The 20,534-nt window shown below is 42.4% G+C and overlaps 1 protein-coding gene across 1 annotated transcript in view; it reads left to right on the plus strand.

The window, feature by feature from the left end:
* The window catches only part of sowah (sosondowah), a 270,251-nt gene that overhangs the window by 17,145 nt on the left and 232,572 nt on the right, over positions 1 to 20,534 (plus strand). Inside the window, exon 4 of the mRNA XM_067146849.2 lies at positions 11,380 to 11,505. Within this exon, the coding sequence (XP_067002950.1) occupies positions 11,380 to 11,505 (126 nt within the window). The remainder of the gene's footprint in view (positions 1 to 11,379; positions 11,506 to 20,534) is intronic.

The following is a 20,534-nucleotide window of genomic DNA, read 5'->3' on the forward strand; positions in this document are numbered from 1 at the left end:
GTTACAGTGATGCTGGAAGCTAGTATGACGGGAACCGAAAAACTACAACTTCTAGTGATCGGAAAATCGCTGAAGCTTTGCTGTCAGGTACGATAGCAACCCCCGAAGTCGTGGATGACAAACTCCATGTACGAATCTCGGCTGCGTGGTACTGACGAGAAGTTTCAACCTGAAGGGAGGAAAAGTTAACAGTAACAAACAGAAGAGACTAAAGGATTTTTTCCAAAGGTGTTAACGGAGGTACGTTTCTTGTTTCACTACTGTATGTTCTGTATCTTGTCTTCTAAAAAGTTACTCATCATTTCGTGTGGCTGTTTCTAGCCGAGTGCATCCCTTATAAGGCAGACCCTCCGATGAGGGTGGGCGGCATCTGCCATGTGTAGGTAACTGCGTGTTATTGTGGTGGAGGATAGTGTTATGTGTGGTGTGTGAGTTGCAGCGATGTTGGAGACAGCACAAACACCCAGCCCCCCGGGCTACTGGAATAAACCAATGAAGGTTAAAATCCCCGACCCGCCCGGGAATCGAACCCGGCACCCTCTGAACCGAAGGCCGGTACGCTGACCATTCAGCCAACGAGTCGGACTAAAACGTTACTGTAATAATTAAACTGTTATAATTAAACTGATGCCGTAAAATAGAGCTTGTATCTTTTTAAATATCTCTATATCTCGAAATTTCGGTAACTTGAAATTTTTTTTTTTTTTTTTTTTTTTTTTTTTTTTTTTTTTTGCTAACGGCTTTACGTCGCACCGACACAGATAAGTCTTATGGCGACGAGAAATAAAATTTAGCTCCCGATATGATTCGAGATATCGAGGTTCCACTGTACGTCCATATAATCAATGCAGTATTTTTTATTTTTATTTTTCTTTCCTATAAGAATATTTGCTGCTTATTGTTGTTACATATCACTCGTTTTGAATGAAGGCATAATTAGCATTTCTGCAATGTAAAACATTGTATTGTATTTTCTTTGTCACTGAAATTGTTTTCCTTGAGACATAGATTCATGATTCAGTGGCCACAGTTAGTTATTAAAATTCACAAGGGATTCCATTGTCCTATTTCTCCTTTTAAATCAATTGCCATGTTATTAACAAAGTCAGTCTTCTATGTATTTGTTTGTTTTAGGGGGCTAATTACTCACTTTATATTTTATTTACATTTTTAACTACAATTACGTTTTAGTTTCCCTCACGTGAGAAGTGAGTTGTGTGAAAGTACAATAAACTTGAGAAGTACTTCAAAACTTGGCCGTCTAATATTGCCTTCATAAAAGTGTTCGAAGAACGGAAGTCATTGTGGGTTGCGCTGGAAGAATATTGTTTTCTCCATGTGAAACGCACCTATCAAGTTAGCTCTTCTTACAGAGTCCTGTTCTACTTGCGGATCTTTTACTTCTCCTAGCAAGGAAAAAAATAAATAGCCGGTTAAAGGTAAGATATGGTATAAATGACCAGCGAGATGTCATTCGTTGTGTACTGCGTGTGTCGTAGGTAATATAGGCATTGTATTTAGCAAATAACTTTACTTTTTTTTTTTTAGTTTTGCTTTACTTCGCACCGACACAGATTTTTTAATTTTTATTATTATTATTTTTTTTTTTTACAATTTGCGTTACGTCGCACCGTCGCAGATAGGTCTGATGGCGAAGATGGGATAGGAAAGCCCTAGGAGTGGTAAGGAAGTGGCCATGGCCTTAATTAAGGTACAGCCCTAGTATTTGCCTAGTGGGGAAACGGGTAACTACGGATAACCATCTTCAGGGCTGCCGATAGTGGGATTCGAACCCACTATGTTCCGGATGCAAGTTCACTTAGTGTGTTTCAAATTTTTAAAAAATGTTTTCCCTTTCGATTCCCTTTGATGACTCGTTTAATAATTATGTTATTGGTTTAACGTCCCACTAAATACTTATACGGTTTTTTCGGAGGCGCCGAGATGCCGACATTTTATTCCGCAGGAGTTCTTTTAAGTCCCGTTAAATCTACCGAGATGAGACTGGCGTATTTAGTGCATTGAAATACCACCGGACTGAGCCGGGATGGAACCCGCCAACTTGAGCTCAGAAGGCCAGTGCTCTATTGCCTGAGCTACTCAGCCTGACGATGTCCCGTTTCATGAACTCCGTGGAAAGAAGGGGACTGTCTTCTTTTCAGCTGAAGTCACTATGGGCATTCAGAACAAATTGAATGGCATGACACTAATTCGCCCCTTATCCTTGGCGACTACTACCCCGACTGGAAGGAATATTGGACAGGGGCGATTTTTAGTGAACGAGCGCTAAGAGAACATCCATTCCCTTGACCTGATATGCTCGCCAGATGCGAGTTGGGGTTATTTAATTAAAATATTTCTATTGAAAAGTTATATTGTTGATTCTTCTATGGAAATAATGAAAAAATACAATTTGTTGCCAATAGTTTAGTGGTATGAGCCACGCAATACTTACTAAAATTGTATTTCTTTGTCTTAACGAAGCAAGACTAGTTTATCTATAGCTCATTCCACGTTAAGAAAACAGTATTGCTCTTATGGACCTACAAGGAGAGAACACACCCCCTCTGAGACACCCATAATTCCTCGTGTTTAAGGGATATTATACTGTGCTTTGTAATGTGTTGTGAAAGATAGATAAAAAGGATGAGGCATTTTTGTCCATGAGTTATTAAAAAACTACATAATATTTCCTTTCTCATAAATACATTTGTAGGGAGGAAGCACAATGGCGGCAAAAGCCATCGCTTCGTTGCCTTCCTTCATTTTCCTTCCTCGTGTAGTCCCTCAACTCTGTCAACCGCCGGGAACTTACTTCTGTAGTGAAGTCATATACAGTATTTATTTGTTGCGTGTGTATTTTTAGGCTTTTAAATCAGTGCATAACTGTCTTATATTGAGTGACATTAATGCGATAAGCCTACGTGTGTGATTTCTTTCTTTAGCACTAATACTGTGATCTTTTGTTGAGTTATCTGCAGTATTTATTTGTTGCGCCTGTTTTCTAGCCTTTATTGCTGGATAATTTCATTAAATGCAATTAAATGCACCCTTCACCCCTCGATCCCATAAACAATGTCTATTTTCTCCCCCAATTTGCCTTACACTTCAATGCTGAGTTTTTTTTTGTGCCGTAGTTTACCTCTGATTCTGTACAAACCATAAATAGCCCCTATAGACCTTCTTTTAGTTCATAACATAATTTGTAGCTTAGTTTTTTCCGCTTTTTGTCTTGAACTGAAATACTGAGTTTCACAAATTTATGTGCCGCCGTTTTCCCGTGATGGTGTTTAGCAGAGCTGTTCGATATGGCAACCCTGTTGTCATAAGAGCAATACTGTTTTCCTAACGTGGGGTGAGCTATAGAGTATTCGTTGCGTGTGAGTTTTTAGGTTTTAAATCACTGCGTACTTGTGTAGTGTTGAGTGCGAGTTGGTTGTATATTGTATAAGATTTGTGTGTGTGTGTTCTATTATTTTCGTACTGTACAGAAGTTGTTAATGAAGATTTTGGTGTTGTGATGTGCAGCGATACGTCATGGCATATAGTTATAAGTGATTTATTGGAGGTGTTAGTGTGCCACCTGCTGGTGAAACAAGAATGCCGTATTTTCATTCTGGGGTTTTGTCATTGTAGCTCTATAATGAGGTGCTCCAGTAATCTTATCCAAAAATCTGTTTCCCTTGTACGACGTATGTCTGTATAGTCTGAATGTTCTGCAGGATATTGTACACAAAAGGCTTTCAGGTACAAGCAGTGAAAGTCTTGCGTACTGTACTCGGATAGCTTAGCAAGATCACATTGTTTTCAAGTGTCTTCGGCTGACCGACCTGCAGCCCTTGTGGGTTTGGGGTGATGAAATACATACACGGTATCCCCTGCCTGTTGTAAAAGATGTCTGCAAGGGGACCCAGGGAATTTCTTCTTGGGAGTGTGGGTTGGCAATCATAGCTCCCGTAACTGAGTCTTTGAGGACGGTGGCCCAGTTGTACTTCTTCTGAAAACAGTACTTATCACCATTACCACCTAACCGAGTTTGGCATTGCTTCCACTTACTTCTGCCAGGCCACGAACCTACTACGCTGGCGTTGCAGGGGGAGAGGTGATACTCCCACGTGGCGCGTTCCAGGTGGCGGATAGGGAGGACCTAATCGGCTTGCCGGCGGACTTGAGCCAAATAAAATGGCTTTCGCGGACCAAACATACAACACCCTGTGGGTGGGGGACGCAGACAAAAAATGCATCCACGATGCATTTCTGTGCCCCTTGGTCTGGCAGGGGCGACCAAGGGATGATCGAATTAGAACCATGAGACTACTTGTAATTAGTACCATCACGCAGGGAACACCATGGGTCGCTTTTACTTGGACGTAGTACCACTATGTTAGGTACAAAATAGGCTTGTAATTATTAGCGACAGTGTGTGCTTTCGGCTTTTACAGTACCTGTGATTAGTACCATTATATGAGCGACACCATGGTTCTGCCTTGCCTTTGATTAGTACCCACTATGTGATGAACACCACGGGATAGTACGAGTCCCTGTGGTTAGTACACTTACGTGTAAACGACGCCGCAGTGTGAGAAGCGCCATAGATCTGTGTTACATGTGCGCATTACATTACTTGTGAGTAGTACCATATTGTGTGGAATAGCGCGGGTCTACGCTACTTTTGATTAGTACCGCAACATGAAATATACCATGGTTCTACTTTCGTAGCGATAAGTACCATAATGAGGGACCGATGACCTGGATTTTGGACCCCTTTAGACTACAAGCATCTTCGATTCAGTATTGTGCTTTAGAAGCAGTCCCTTGGTCAGTAATATTATTGTTTAACGTTAGTTTGTGGGAATGTGGGTCATTGCCGGTCTCATCCACTGATTGTTTTAAATTCATATCCATCCATTCATTCTTCGTCCTCACGTTTTGAATTTTGGTCAGTGGAAGATTTTGGACTTTAAAATTGTCACTATATTTCGTCCCATTTCGTACGATTAGGGGCCGATGACCTAGATGTTAGACCCCTTTAAACAACAAGCATAATCATCATCATCATCATCACCACTTGTGTCAGGCTCCTCACTTTCATCTTTCCTATCCGACCTCGCTTAGTCAACTCTTGTTCTTTTCCGATCCCAAAGGTATTAGATTCACAAATCCTAGGCCGTTTTTCATGTTCACGCTCTTCGTGACCCTTTAATTTGTTTTGCCGATACCTTCATTCTTCGAAGTGTTGAATGTCTTCCACACCGAGCAGAATAGCTTCGGCTAGTAGTAGCCACTGCTTTGTCGTGGCTTTACAGCTCTACGGTCGGGAGACAATAGGCTGATTTTCCGTGACTTTCCATTCTACTCACTTGGCGAATGCCAGGACAGTTCCTCCCCTCTCGCCTTCTACGCACCTCAAACCACCTCAACCCATCTCCTGGCCTGAGAGGGGGAGGAGGCTGGTCGTACCCCACAGGGCGAACGTCTTTCATTTTCCGTCTGATTAGTGTTAATAATGGAAGGTTGCCCAGTTTTACTTCCTCTTAAAACAAGAATCACCACCGCCAGACGACCGACCTCCCTCATAGGCATCCATCGTAATATAATACAGAATAAAGGAAGGTTGCCCAGTTATACTTCCTCTTAAAACAATAATCACCACCAGCAGACGACCGTCCTCCCTCATAGGCATATATCGTAAGATGTAATACAGGGTATAAGAGAAAGATACTGAAAACGTATCTGTACAGGAAGTGTATTGGCTAAAATTTGGTACAGCTGTCAACGTCCTGTTATTGCCCAGAAGGTCAAAGGTCGATGTTTTCCGGTTTGCTTTACGTCGCGCGTATTGCGAGTGTTTGTAAGTATGTTTGTACTCATTGCACATATTCTAGGTGACCGTAAAAAAGCAACCATGGCACTGGTGTCTGTGACACTCAGCGGTAATTTGTGAACATCAAGTTAAATACTGGGGACATTGACCATCGCACAGACAACGTGATACACGACATGGTAACGGTGGGGACACGTCCGAGTGGACATCGAGGACGCCCAAGCTGCTAGAATACTGTAGGTGTTCACTATGTCCGCCATTTGTTCACAGATGTGCTTCACAGCGGCGAATCCATGATGTCCGAACACGTGCAAACACCTGCGGGCCCACCTGTATGGATTCCACTGCAGCAAAATTACGTTGACGGAGCTCATTTTCCGTGTCAATTCCACTGGCATACGCCAGACTCGTGATATGTCCCCTAGAGGTGAAAAGTCTCGGGGATTGAAATCATATGACCGAACTGGCCACCTAATTGGTCCATTGTGCTCTATCCAATGACGTAGAAATCTGCAGTGGAGATATTCACGTACAGTGCGGCTCACAGGAGGTGGTTCGCCATCATGAAAAAAGTACATGTTCATCCGAATTTGCAACGGTACATTCTCAAGTTACACCGGTAGTTCATCTCTGAGAAACGTCAGGTAATTTGCACCTCTGAGACGCATGGGTAATACTTGGGGCTGAATTAGGCAATCACCCAATAATACCGGTGCACACATTTACTGTCCCCGTTGAAAATGTCCTGCCGAATCGTATATGGGTTAAGGGCATTCCATTACTCATGAAATACGTTTCTTCTGCTGTTAGCTCGTAGTGGTTGTGCCGTTTCGTTTAGAAACTACATATAAAATTTTCGCCTTTGTGGAAAATCCTCGTGCTGCAGACACTGTACATGTTGCACATACTACGGTCGCAGGTGCTTTTCATGCAGGAGGCACTGTGAGGAAGTGAAACAAAATCTGGCACAGAAAGAAGGAAAATAAAAAGTTTTGAAATTTGGTGTTGCCAAAGGATGCGAAATATGGGTTGATCAGATCTCAAATGAAGAGCCACTGAATTAAGTTGGTGAGGGGAGAATGATTTGTTGAATTTTGGCCAGAAGACGATACATCATGAGACAGCAGGCAGTAGCGGCTACTCTCCATCCGACTGGGTGCGCTTCAAATCTGGTTGACAGAGAATAGAACTGGAGCTAATTACATTGGCCGAGGTTTCGTAATGGCACAATGGCATTACGTTTGCGAAAACCACTATGTGAAATATTTCAGCTTAGAACTTTCGCCGGTAAGTTTTTGTCATGTAAGGCTCGATATTGTGCGAGTTACAACTTACCAAAGAATTCTCGATGATACATGTACTGTGGGCCAGTATTCCTCCGACAGCGTCGTCACCAATGACCTATATGATACTACTACATAGACTGGCATCTTTGAAGAAAGTTGAAAGCTTCTCCGCCATGCTTTCTGGTGGCAGCAAAGAACAAATACGCACTTATACAACGATATATTTCTTCTTGTACTCCCTATATTCGTGCAATTAATTGCAAAACACGACTTAGGATCTTTCCTTGTTGACAACTAACAGCTGACGAGTGTCACCAGGAAGCCTGGCGGACAGGTTGCAGCTTTCCTCAGCCAAGAGTGCTGTATGAGCCCATTCAGCCAGTCTATGTAGTATAATGTAGGTCGTTGGTCGTCACAGAGGTTCTCGCAGATGCATCAACGATATATTGATAAAGGAAGGTCTGTACATGTTCTCCATAGCGTAGCATCGTAAATATCTGCAGCCAGCCCTCCCAGCCCCATTTGGACTGGCCCCTGCTACACCCAGGATCTGTTCTAGGCTGGCGGGGAAAACGAGTATAAGTCAGAAAATGTTTACGTGTACTGTTAGGACCAAATGACATACTGTATGTATATTTTAGTTCTGACAGACCGAGCGAGTTAGCTTGCATTCGGGAGATGGTGGATTCGAACCCCACTGTCGGCAACCCTGAATATGGTTTTCCGTGGTTTCCCATTTTCACACCAGGCAAATGCTGGCGATGCACCTTAATTAAAGCCACGGGCGCTTCCTTCCCACTCCTATCTTATCGTCGCCATAAGATCTATCTGTGTTGGAGCGACATAAAGCAACTTATAAAAAGGTTCTAACTTATACTACTTAGACCATAGATCGAAATCTCTTCCAGACTCACATCTTGTTTTATCTTATGTTGAACATTTTATGATTTGTCTTCCCTGGTAGCCTAGATTTTATGAGAGAAGTAGGAGGCCACGACATGAATATGACAAACAGATTGGAGCCGTTGTAGTGTGCAGTAATTATACAGAAATGAAATAGTTAGCACAGGATTGGATACTTACAAAAGATAGGCTCTATTTCTAACTTAGGCTATATATTTAAAAAACTTTTCATGTAGTATGTAGATTTTGAGGTGTTTGTAATTTGTAAAAGTATCAGAAACACCATTCGTTTGGACTGATTTTCTTAAAATAGTATGTGGCATGATAAATTGTTGGCTTATATTTTCTTTTTCTTTTCTTTTTTTCTTCTGAGTTTCACACTTTAATGTTAAATGTTGAGGAACCTTTAGTGTGTTAGCTATTAAGATTTGGTTCCAAACATACACTTGGTTAATTTGAGTAAAGGATGTAGGTAAATTTAGTATTAGACATTCACAGTGCTTAGGTTAGGCTTCGAACATCGAAGACGAAACGGATCCAAGCGTTCTGCACACTCTCCATCTTCAGCATTCATGTAGTACTCATGACTACTTTATTATTGTAGATTGAAACCCAGTAATCCAAATAGGAAATACTGCAATTTAACGTAGTATATTTGGGTAGAAAAGTGACTTGAAAAAGCGACTCGGCCACCGTTCAAATCATATCCAATGTATTTGGGATTTTCGAAACTAAGAGTCACTTGCTTTTATAATCCCAATATTGGTCATCGTGGATGTTAATTCCCACAATTCCCCATTTCAGCTTCTGACGAATGTTGGGATGGCTGCTACTGTCAGTTACCGACTTCTTGACCCCCTGATAGATACGTAGGTAATTGAGCACAGAGGTGTCGTTACGAGGACAAGTGGTGATGACATGATAGCTACGATTACTGTTGTGCTTTTCGGGCGTAAATACTCGGATGCCGTACAGTTCTCTAAAGACATTGATAATCTATCCCAGCTTAAGAAAGTTTTCCAGAATGTATTAATAACATGAAAATAAATCGTTCTAGATTCATTTAGACGACATTTCCTTCAAAATAGTTATTTTCCCGCTGTGACACGCATGCCATTCATTCGTTATTTATTTACCATAAACCCCTACAGTATATATGAAAGACCAGTGGAAGAGGACAAGTCCCCTACACGGAGTGCCCCCTGATCTTTGAAGCATTGTTTGGAAACGTTGGAAATCGTTTTACGAAATGACTGTGGATCTTTCGTCGCGACTGCGGAGACCTTCAGCGCTTATGAATCGCCCCTTCAAATAACTTTTTAGCAGCAAAAGGTGAAAAAATTCAGGTGCTGACAATTCTCGATTACGCCTACATGGAAGATGCTCCAAAGCCATCACTTGGTGACTCTCAAGTCTTTTTTTTTTTTTTACTAAGACAGCTATGTGCAGGAGCATTGTCTTGCAAAAGAAACTTGTTTTGTCAGTTTTTCCGATTGTTTCCTTCTCATTGCATCCCTGAGGGAACGAAGGATTTCTGTTTACATTTCTACGTGTACAGTATGACCTTCAGGAATAATAATAATAGCTATCGTATGGCCTCAGCTACCGGATGCAGGCATTTTAATTTGACGCTATCAAGGCTGTCTGCGAGTCAGTTTCGAAGTCCTGTTTTACTCTTCCAGATGGCAGAATAACGCGGATCCCTCTTGGGTTACCGAGCGAGTTGGCCATGTGGTTAGGTGCTTGCATTCCGGAGATAGTGGGTTCGAATTCCACTGTTGGCAGCCCTGAAGATGCTTTTCCGTGTTTTTCCCTTTTCACACCAGGCAAATGCTGGGGCTGTACCCTAATTAAGGCCCACACCTATCCCTTTCCTATTCTATTGTCGCCATAAGACCTATTATCCGCGAAACTTTTAGTGATACTTCGTTTTATGGGGGTGAGGAGTAAGGAGGGAGCTACAACGGTTCTGGTATTAATGCCAACTGAGTGGAAATTAAATCTGAATTGAATCGATGTATAGTATGATCGATCGATCGATATGAATTTTCTAAACCGTCGTTTCCGTGTAGGAGTTCTAGGTTGTTCCTGTGATGTACTTTGATTTTCCTCACTCATGTTCAAGCTTAAACTATATTTTGACTTTGCTGTGTAAATAGCAGCAGTATTTAAAGTGTTGCAATTATACCGCCAGGTGTCTCACGGCGATGCATAATCGATTCATATTTTTTGTGTCACAGGTTGCCAATACGAATCCTAAAGATAACCGAAGTATCACTGAAAGTTTCACGGATAGTATCTGTGTCGGTGCGACGTGAAGCAGATTGTAAAAAACAAAACAAAAAACAACAAATATATATATCTCGGGTGATCTCTGGGTGAGATTTTAATTAATTTTGTCTTGTGAATATTCAACAGTTCGACATGAACTGTAGTATTGAATGGACCGTTTTCCCAACTTCTACCGTATTTGACCCGAACTCTGTTATTTTTCTTTGTTACTGGCATCATTTGACAGTCGCGTATGCGGTGTGTAAATGCTGAATGAATCGACATACGATGGGCATGAAATTTAAGTTTGTTTTCCGCCGAATCTCTGAGCTACTGAAGCTGAAAATATGTCTCAGAATTGTTTATACTGCAGTGTTCTCCCTAGTTCCTTTTTAATGGGCGCAACATCCTGCCGTTTTTACAGACCGCCCGGCTACCATAACCTAGATATATGCTAGTCACATAATATTCATACATATTTAAGTTATTTGGTGCTCCAAATTAAAATGCAAATACTGTAAAACTGTTAATTTAAATGCCAAATCTTCATTATTGTCAGCATACTAGTATCAATTACATCGGAGTTTAAATGTTTAGCTTGTCTGTCACTTAGTATGCGCGAGCGGTTCCTAGGTTAGCATGGAATAGCATGCGAGTACTCGATTCCGTATGACATCACAAACCCGTTTGGCACTCCACGGCAACCGAGTGGTAAGCCCCATTGTTGCATGATTATTAACGAGCAGTAGAACAGTAGAGGCTCAAAATACTCTGTTGTGTCTTGGTCATGATAATAACTCTAAAATCGTTCCATTTTTAAAAATTAATGTTCACCTGTCTGATATTATTGTTAATGCCCTGAGGGGAATAAATTGAAATTTTATGATATTCATTTTTTACGTAGTATTCCACACCCGGGTACTCATTCCTGCCACCCAGATGACGAACATTTATGGGGAGAGCACTGCACTATTTATTTGTTTTTAATTTTTTTTCTTTCTTGAATGTGTGTAGCTTTGCATAGCATAATGTAGAGTAGTGAGTGCATGTCAGTGTCGTGTTTTGTGCTGCATGAGGCCTGGTTGGCCCTTTCAGGAGAAGGAGACTGAGCCGGAGGAACAGATCAGTGTCAAGGAGCGCACACAGAAGTTCAACAGACTCGCGTCCGAGGGCGAGCTGCAGCGGGTGCAAGTGTCGCAGTCCCGCAGGAAAACCGAGAAGGTAAGTCATTTTCTCAAGTATGTTTTGATATTGAACTCTTTTTTCAGCGCCTCTGTACTTTGTGTGTAATTAAACTGTATATACTTTTAAAGCCATCTTCCGTTAATTTGTTTCTTTTTATAATACTACTAGCGCGCTTCGCTGCACGTACAGATCGCTGTGAGGGGCAAAATATATTTATTACATGTACAAAAATGATTTCTTTCCGAAAGGTTTATTTATCATTTGTATTACTTTGTCAATACACGTTACGGAGTTTCCGTGGAACAGAGAGAGGTGAAAGAAGGTGTGGGCTTGAATGGATCTAACTAAGATATCAAAAATTACTTTAAAATATAACATTTATTTTCAGATCTCAAACTTAACAACATTCTCCACTTAGTGAAGAGAAACCAATGTATCAGGTACAATGACAATTTTGATACCAGAATAGAAAACCCCAAAATAGGGTTAACAGTTTTGGGCTTCAAGCCCCAAATTTACAAGTTTACAATGACGCCGATGTAGCTTTTAATTAGACACAAACTTCCGGAGCACTTTGCTCCAACCGTTACAATTTACGGCCTTCCAAAGGCACCATTCCGTATTACACAAAAACCAGACATAGTTTACAAGCTCTCCGAATTCAACAAAGGGGACTGGCTCCCAATTTCTTACAGCCTACTCAAGACAACTTTACACAAAACCTTACAATCTCTGGCCTCTCTAGGCACAACCTACAATTTACAATACCTTTACACAGGGGTATCTAGTACCTATATTACTGGGCCTTCGTGAAAAGAGAACAGGTTAATATTGCTGGTCCAAACTCAAAATGGATGGAGGCGTACACTAGCGTTCCTTGAGAACTCGGTTTTAAAATCTTACTTGGCCTTGGGGCCCGATGATGTAGAGGCTAATCCCACACTACTGAGGTGACTAGAAGAACAAGTTACTTGGTAATTTACAGGAGAAAAACGGCCACAAAATCGTTGTCACCTCAAGATAAATTGAAGGGGAACTCGAGAGGGTAACGCACTCTCTAGCCTCGATTTACAGTTTAAGTCTTTTATGAAATTTTACATTAGGCGAAAGGAAGTTTACAGTTTAGAAAACAGGTGGTTACATAGTTAGAAATTAGAATCTTCCCCTCGGGTAAGTCTGCGGGGATATCCACTGAGATATACGTAAAAATGGTGGCCATTACCTGGGCTGATGTTCTGCCTGCCGAAGAATGAGGCACCTCGCCTCCTGTCTTGATACACACACTCAGAACTTCGACGATCAATAAGACAAGGTAACTAGGAAAAGCCTCAGCTTATATACCCGAGGGGAGGGTTCGAGAAGGCTCTGGATTAAATCCGGACACACCCTCTCATTTTATTGGATAAACCAAAAACCTACAAGAAGCCAGTGATTGGCTGAAAAATAATTACAGAAAATTATTATTGGCCAGATTCAAAAGCTGGCGGGATGAGAAGGAAGTGTTGCAAACCTTGAAATACCAAAATAAATGAAAGTCATTTCGTTGAGAAAACCTATAAATACAAAATTTCTTCCAATCTCTAATTATTCCACCTTGCACCAGAGTGCATGACTTCAGTTTTTTTTTGTAGAGACATCTACGGAGAAAAGTTCAAACTTCTTGATGTACACCAAAACAGAACAAATTAATCCAATCAGTTTAGGAAACTTTAAAATAACATATTACTCAGTTATTCAGTAGTGACATCTTCTGATTAATGTTCCAACTTTATGCATTAGCTGTTTCAAGAGTTGTTCGATAGATAGTTTCTTAAGGCACTTCGTTTAAATACTCTCATTTGTGTATTTGGGCAGGATTCTTCTTTTTTTTTTTACAGTGATGTAGATCACCCCGTAAGATCAAATGTATTCGAGTGACACTTCAAAGATAATCTTGTTTACATTTTCCCATTTATGTGGGATTTGCCTTCTTGCAATGTTTCCTCCACTGCAATCGGTCCATAGCGTCCCAAGGGCTGAGTTTTGTGAGCCGCATATCATCTCACCTGTTTGAGTCAGCGTGTTTGATGTCGCACTCGAGACAGGCGACGCTCCACGTTCAGTTGAAGGGTAGTCTTTGCTGCTGAAGTTTCGATGTTGTGGAGCACATGTTCATACCACCGCAGGCGTGATATACGCATTTTCCCTGTGATCGAGGTAACCTTGAATTTTTTCCGCACATCATCGTTCATGGACCATCGCAGCATCTTCATTTCTATTGCATGAAGTGCCTGTTCATGGTTCGATGTTGCTGATAATGAGTGATAATGGGAATTCTTCAATCAGGATTCATTCCTGAAGGCAAAGCAGTAAACAAGATGCTGCTATATGTGGATATTGTACTTCATTTTTGAAGGTTTATCTGTCGTAGGCGGCCTGGGATATGGTAAAGTGGGCATTTGGAAATTATCGATAATATTCTTGCACATTATCGGTCCCTACTGGTTTCAGAGTTTCTCTCAAAGTGCTTCATCATTTCACCTATTCATACAAGGTATTCGTTTACGACATTTACCTCTATCCAAAGATGCAAGGAAAAAAAAAGCATTTAAAGGGTCGTCATTTTGCAAATAATCTAAAAGCTACATCGCAGGAAGCGTTACAGGAGGTTGCAAAAAGACGTCTCCCAGCAGTACTTCCAGAAGTTTTAACTATGCAAAAAAGATGCGTAGTGGCCTAAGTAGGTTACTGTGAAGGTGGTTGTGGATCGGTATCTTACAGTATTCACGGTTATGAACTGCATGCCAAATCCCCGAATGCTAGGAGCCTGCTTCTTATATGTAGGCAGCCGACCGTCCTCGTAAGACGATGGTATCGCACGTTGGTTCATGTATAATATCGAAAATGACTGAAAAGTTCTATTCTCGAGTGACGGTCTTTGGCGCAGTTTCGGCGTGTGAAAGAGAGCGGAGCCCTACCAGGAGCTTCCGCTGAGTTCCGTTTGCGAGACGTTTCACCTGAATACTTTTGATCTCGTCGTCGTAGTCACCGTACACTTACGTGAGGAAATCATCAAAGGTAATCTTCTAAACGCTGACAAAATGTATACGCTCTTCTTAAGAATTCGTATGTCTTTACCTTGCAGCACAAACACGTTTAATAGAATAGAAGAACGCTGGCTTGCATTCTACTCTCCTCCCTACTTGCCATTGTTCACCTCTAACCCGCGTAAGTCAATCAATCAATCAATCAATACTAATTGCATTTAGGGCAGTCGCCCAGGTGGCAGATTCCCTATCTGTTGCTTTCCTAGCCTTTTCCGAAATGATTTCAAAGAAATTGGAAATTTATTCAACATCTCCCTTGGTAAGTTATTCCAATCCCCAACTCCCCTTCCTATAAACGAATATTTGCCCCAGTTTGTCCTCTTGAATTCCAACTTTATCTTCATATTGTGATCTTTCCTACTTTTATAAACGCCATTCAAACTTATTCGTCTACTAATGTCATTCCACGCCATTTCTCCGCTGACAGTTCGGAACATACCACTTAGTCGAGCAGCTCTTCTTCTTTCTCTCAATTCTTCCCAACCCAAACATTGCAACATTTTTGTAACGCTACTCTTTTGTCGGAAATCACTCAGAACAAATCGAGCTGCTTTTCTTTGGATTTTTTCCAGTTCTTGAATCAGGTAATCCTGGTGAGGGTCCCATACACTGGAACCATACTCTAGTTGGGGTCTTACCAGAGACTTATATGCCCTCTCATTTACATCCTTACGACAACCCCTAAACACCCTCATAACCATGTGCAGAGATCGGTACCCTTTATTTACAATCCCATTTATATGATTACCCCAATGAAGATCTTTCCTTATATTAACACCTAGATACTTACAATGATCCCCAAAAGGAACTTTCACCCCATCAACACAGTAATTAAAACTCAGAGGACTTTTCCTATTTGTGAAACTCACAACCTGACTTTTAACCCCGTTTATCAACATACCATTGCCTGCTGTCCATCTCACAACATTTTCGAGGTCACGTTGCAGTTGCTCACAATCTTGTAACTTATTTATCACTCTATAGAGAATAACATCATCCGCAAAAAGCCTTACCTCCGATTCCACTCCTTTACTCATATCATTTATATATATATAAGAAAACATAAAGGTCCGATAACACTGCCCTGAGGAACATCCCTCTCAACTATTACAGGGTCAGACAAAACTTCACCTACTCTAACTCTCTCAGATCTATTTTCTAGAAATATAGCAACCCATTCAGTCACTCTTTTGTCTAGTCCAATTGCACTCATTTTTGCCAGTAGTCTCCCATGATCCACCCTATCAAATGCTTTAGACAGGTCAATCGCGATACAGTCCATTTGACCTCCAGAATCCAAGATATCTGCTATATCTTGCTGGAATCCTACAAGTTGAGCTTCAGTCGAATAATCTTTCCTAAAACCGAATTGCCTTCTATCGAACCAGTTATTAATTTCACAAACATGTCTAATATAATCAGAAAGAATGCCTTCCCAAAGCTTACATACAATGCATGTCAAACTTACTGGCCTGTAATTTTCAGCTTTATGTCTATCACCCTTTCCTTTATACACAGGGGTTACTATAGCAACTCTTCATTCATCTGGTATAGCTCCTCCGACCAAACAATAATCAAATAAGTACTTCAGATATGGTACTATATCCCAACCCATTGTCTTTAGTATATCCCCAGAAATCTGATCAATTCCAGCCGCTTTTCTAGTTTTCAACTTTTGTATCTTATTGTAAATGTCATTGTTATCATATGTAAATTTTATTACTTCTTTGGCCTTAGTCTCCTCCTCTATCTCGACATTATCCTTGAAACCAACAATCTTTATCTCTTTACATTTCCTTCATACTTCCTTATTCCAGACAAGTTTTCTTATACTCTGGTAGAATTCATTGCCCTGTTGCGCCCTCTTGCTTATATCCATGTCCAGCCTTGTATTGCGCATTAATTTACTCCCCAGGTATTTGTTAACAGTACCGGGCGAGTTGACCTTGCGGTTAGAGGCGCGCAGCTGTGAGCTTGAGTCCGGGAGATAGTGGGTTCGAACCCTACTGTCGGCAGCCCTGAAGATGGTTTTCCGTAGTTTCCCATTTTCACACCAGGCAAATGCTGGGGCTGTACCTTGATTAAGGCCACGGCCGCTTCCTTCCTACTCTTTGGCCTTTCCTATCCCATCATCGCCATAAGACCTGTGTCGGTGAGACATAAAGCAAAAAAGAAAGCATTGGAAAAAGTCCTCAATTTCAAGGTTTTGACCACCATTTTCACAATGCCTGTTCTTTGTCTTTCTTCTCTTCATGTTACCATGGCTTGTTTTTTTTTTCTCTGCGCTGATTTTCATACCGTACTTTCCAATTTTCTTGTTCAGAGCATCAAGTGTTCTTGTATTTCTTCGCTGTACGTTCCCCAGACCACAATGCCATCTGCAAATAGTAATAACGTCATATCATAGTTATAATGTGTTCTAAAATACGATTGCACTTGGTTATGCCAGGAACTACTGTTTGTTTTCGTCCAGTGGTCTGTTATCTGGCACAGTACCGCGACTTCAGTTAGTCCTTGGTGATACGGTGGTTCTTTTCTCTAGTCCCTGAACGATTAACACACACATTTCATTTTAAATTCGCCCTGTAGTTTTTGTGTTTGTAGCACGCACGCATTCTTCTCTAAAATCCAACATGTCCTGTCGGTAATGCAGGACTCATGTGATGACCGTTATTCTGTCTACTGATGTGCCCGCTGCTCGCCCTGCTGTTCTCTACTCACTGCAATAAAAACCGATAGAATGGTTCCTTTCTTAATTCGCCATACCAGGAAAATGCTGGGGCTGTACCTTAATTAAGGCACGGCCGCTTCCTTCTCACTGCTAGCCCTTTCCTATCCCATGAACCCAGCACCAACTACACAAGACCAATTGTGGGTAGCAGTGCAAGATGCGTGAGTCCAGATCCCTCCAGAACGATTCCACACCTTGTAGAGTCGATGCCTCAACGCATTGCTGCCCGTTTTGAGGGCTCGCTGAGGAGCAACCCGTTATTAACATCACATCCAGTGTCTTCCCGTGACATTTGGCCACTCAATGTACACTGACTGACAGAGCAAATGCAACACCAAGAAGGAGTGGTTCGAAAGGGATGAAAGTTGGGGAAAAATCAGAGACGGCACGGACGAATAATTGATGTTTATTTCAAACCGATATGCAGGTTACACAATGCGCACGGCATCGACTCAGTAGGATGTAGGACCACCGCGAGCGCCGATGCACGCAGAAACACGTCGAGGTACAGAGTCAATAAGAGTGCGGATGGTGTCCTGAGGGATGGTTCTCCATTCTCTATGAACCATTTGCCACAGTTGGTCGTCCGTACGAGGCTGGGGCAGAGTTTGCAAACGGCGTCCAATGAGATCCCAGACGTGTTCGATTGGTGAGAGATCCGGAGAGTACGCTGGCCACGGAAGCATCTGTACACCTCGTAGAGCCTGTTGGGAGATGCGAGCAGTGTGTGGGCGGGCATTATCCTGCTGAAACAGAGCATTGGGCAGCCCCTGAAGGTACGGGAGTGCCACCGGCCGCAGCACATGCTGCACGTAGCGGTGGGCATTTAACGTGCCTTGAATACGCACTAGAGGTGACGTGGAATCATACGCAATAGCGCCCCAAACCATGATGCCGCGTTGTCTAGCGGTAGGGCGCTCCACAGTTACTGCCGGATTTGACCTTTCTCCACGCCGACGCCACACTCGTCTGCGGTGACTATCACTGACAGAACAGAAGCGTGACTCATCGGAGAACACGATGTTCCGCCATTCCCTCATCCAAGTCGCTCTAGCCCGGCACCATGCCAGGCGTGCACGTCTATGCTGTGGAGTCAATGGTAGTCTTCTGAGCGGACGCCGGGAGTGCAGGCCTCCTTCAACCAATCGACGGGAAATTGTTCTGGTCGATATTGGAACAGCCAGGGTGTCTTGCACATGCTGAAAAATGGCGGTTGACGTGGCGTGCGGGGCTGCCACCGCTTGGCGGCGGATGCGCCGATCCTCGCGTGCTGACGTCACTCGGGCTGCGCCTGGACCCCTCGCACGTGCCACATGTCCCTGCGCCAACCATCTTCGCCACAGGCGCTGCATCGTGGACACATCCCTATGGGTATCGGCTGCGATTTGACGAAGCGACCAACCTGCCCTTCTCAGCCCGATCACCATACCCCTCGTAAAGTCGTCTGTCTGCTGGAAATGCCTCCGTTGACGGCGGCCTGGCATTCTTAGCTATACACGTGTCCTGTGGCACACGACAACACGTTCTACAATGACTGTCGGCTGAGAAATCACGGTACGAAGTGGGCCATTCGCCAACGCCGTGTCCCATTTATCGTTCGCTACGTGCGCAGCACAGCGGCGCATTTCACATCATGAGCATACCTCAGTGACGTCAGTCTACCCTGCAATTGGCATAAAGTTCTGACCACTCCTTCTTGGTGTTGCATTTGCTCTGTCAGTCAGTGTATATAAACTGATCGTATATGTTATTTTAGCAATTGCAGTCATAGGAGGGGACGCATGCCATTATTTTTTATTTGCGACTACTTAGGGAGATAATTTGAGGAAGTCAGGTCTCTTCGAATGATAGGCAATGGTAAATAAAGACGGTTTAAGTCAGAACTAACAACAAAATTCGCATTAACTAGAGGACCCGAGCTGCTCCGCAGCATTGAGGTCAAATAACGTGCCTGATATGAAATTGCAGCTTGTGTTACCCGGTTACTTTTCCGAATGTGTACTTTTAGGGGTTGTATTTCTTGTTAATTATGTCTCAAGAGATTTTTTGTAGATTTCTTTATTGTGCTGTTGATTGATATTTTACGAACTATGTTGTAGTTTTAGAGCTAATGTTGTGTGTTTAATTTAAATATTTAGTTTTAGGTTTTGTTTCGCGTGGGATTTGTCCTAGTTGCAGCCCATATTGTCTGGGAAGTAGATGATCCTTTCAAACAAATAATTTAAAAAAGTGATAGTTGTATGTGTCTACGCGTCGCGCTGTAGATATGATGTATACGATTCAAACTGTCATTGGAACTGTCTCCAATTAGCCTAGTAAACACGAAAACTGTGGATTTAATACTAATCTTGGTCATCTGGGACATTTTTTTGTTCACCGCTTTTCACGTACACCCCCCCCCTCCCCCCTCCGCCATGCCGATATAGGCTGAACTTGGACTTACCTGACCTCCACAGTGTCATAGTTCATCTCGATGACCCTGAAAACTGTGGGTCGACACTAATAGTGGTCGTTCTCGACTTTTTTTTTTCATGTCGCTCCCTCCTAACTCCTAACCGTAGGGGTGCTAGGGGTGTATTTTTCTCCAGATAGTAAGTCATTTGTGTACTTGTGTGGAGCCTCCGTAGTTCAGGTGGCAGCGCACCAGCCTCTCACCGCTGGGTTCCGTGGTTCAAATCCCGTGCACTCCACGTGAGATTTGTGCTGGACAAAGCGGAGGCGGGACAGGTTTTTCTCCGGGTACTCCGGTTTTCCCTGTCATCTTTCATTCCAGAAACACTCTCCAATATCATTTAATTTCAGCTGTCATTCATTAATCATAGCTCCAGAGGAGCGCGACAGGCTTCGACAGCCGGCACAATTCCTATCCTTGTCGCTTGATGGGGGCTTCATTCATTCCATTCCTGACCCGATCGAATGACTGGAAACAGGCTGTGGATTTTTCATTTCATGTGTACTTGGGTAAAATTGCGGGTTTGCTTGTAGACGCCCGTCATTTTTGATCAACCTTCGCCGATATGTTTACGGAAATATATCGCTCCTAAACTATTTGCAACCCGTTAAGTACATTCGTTTGATTTTGTTCTGTTACTAGCGTATGAACCCGTTCTTCGCACGGGAATTGGTAATCGATTTCACGATTCGTTAATGATTTTATGCGAAGTTACTTGCCTGTATTCAAACGTTTAATGTGGCATGTTAAACAGACATTCTTCTACGAAGGCACGTGGCAGCACGATAAAGCTGTT

The sequence above is a fragment of the Anabrus simplex genome, chromosome 5 (genome assembly GCF_040414725.1).
Source record: "Anabrus simplex isolate iqAnaSimp1 chromosome 5, ASM4041472v1, whole genome shotgun sequence".
NCBI classification, from domain to species: Eukaryota; Metazoa; Arthropoda; class Insecta; order Orthoptera; family Tettigoniidae; genus Anabrus; species Anabrus simplex.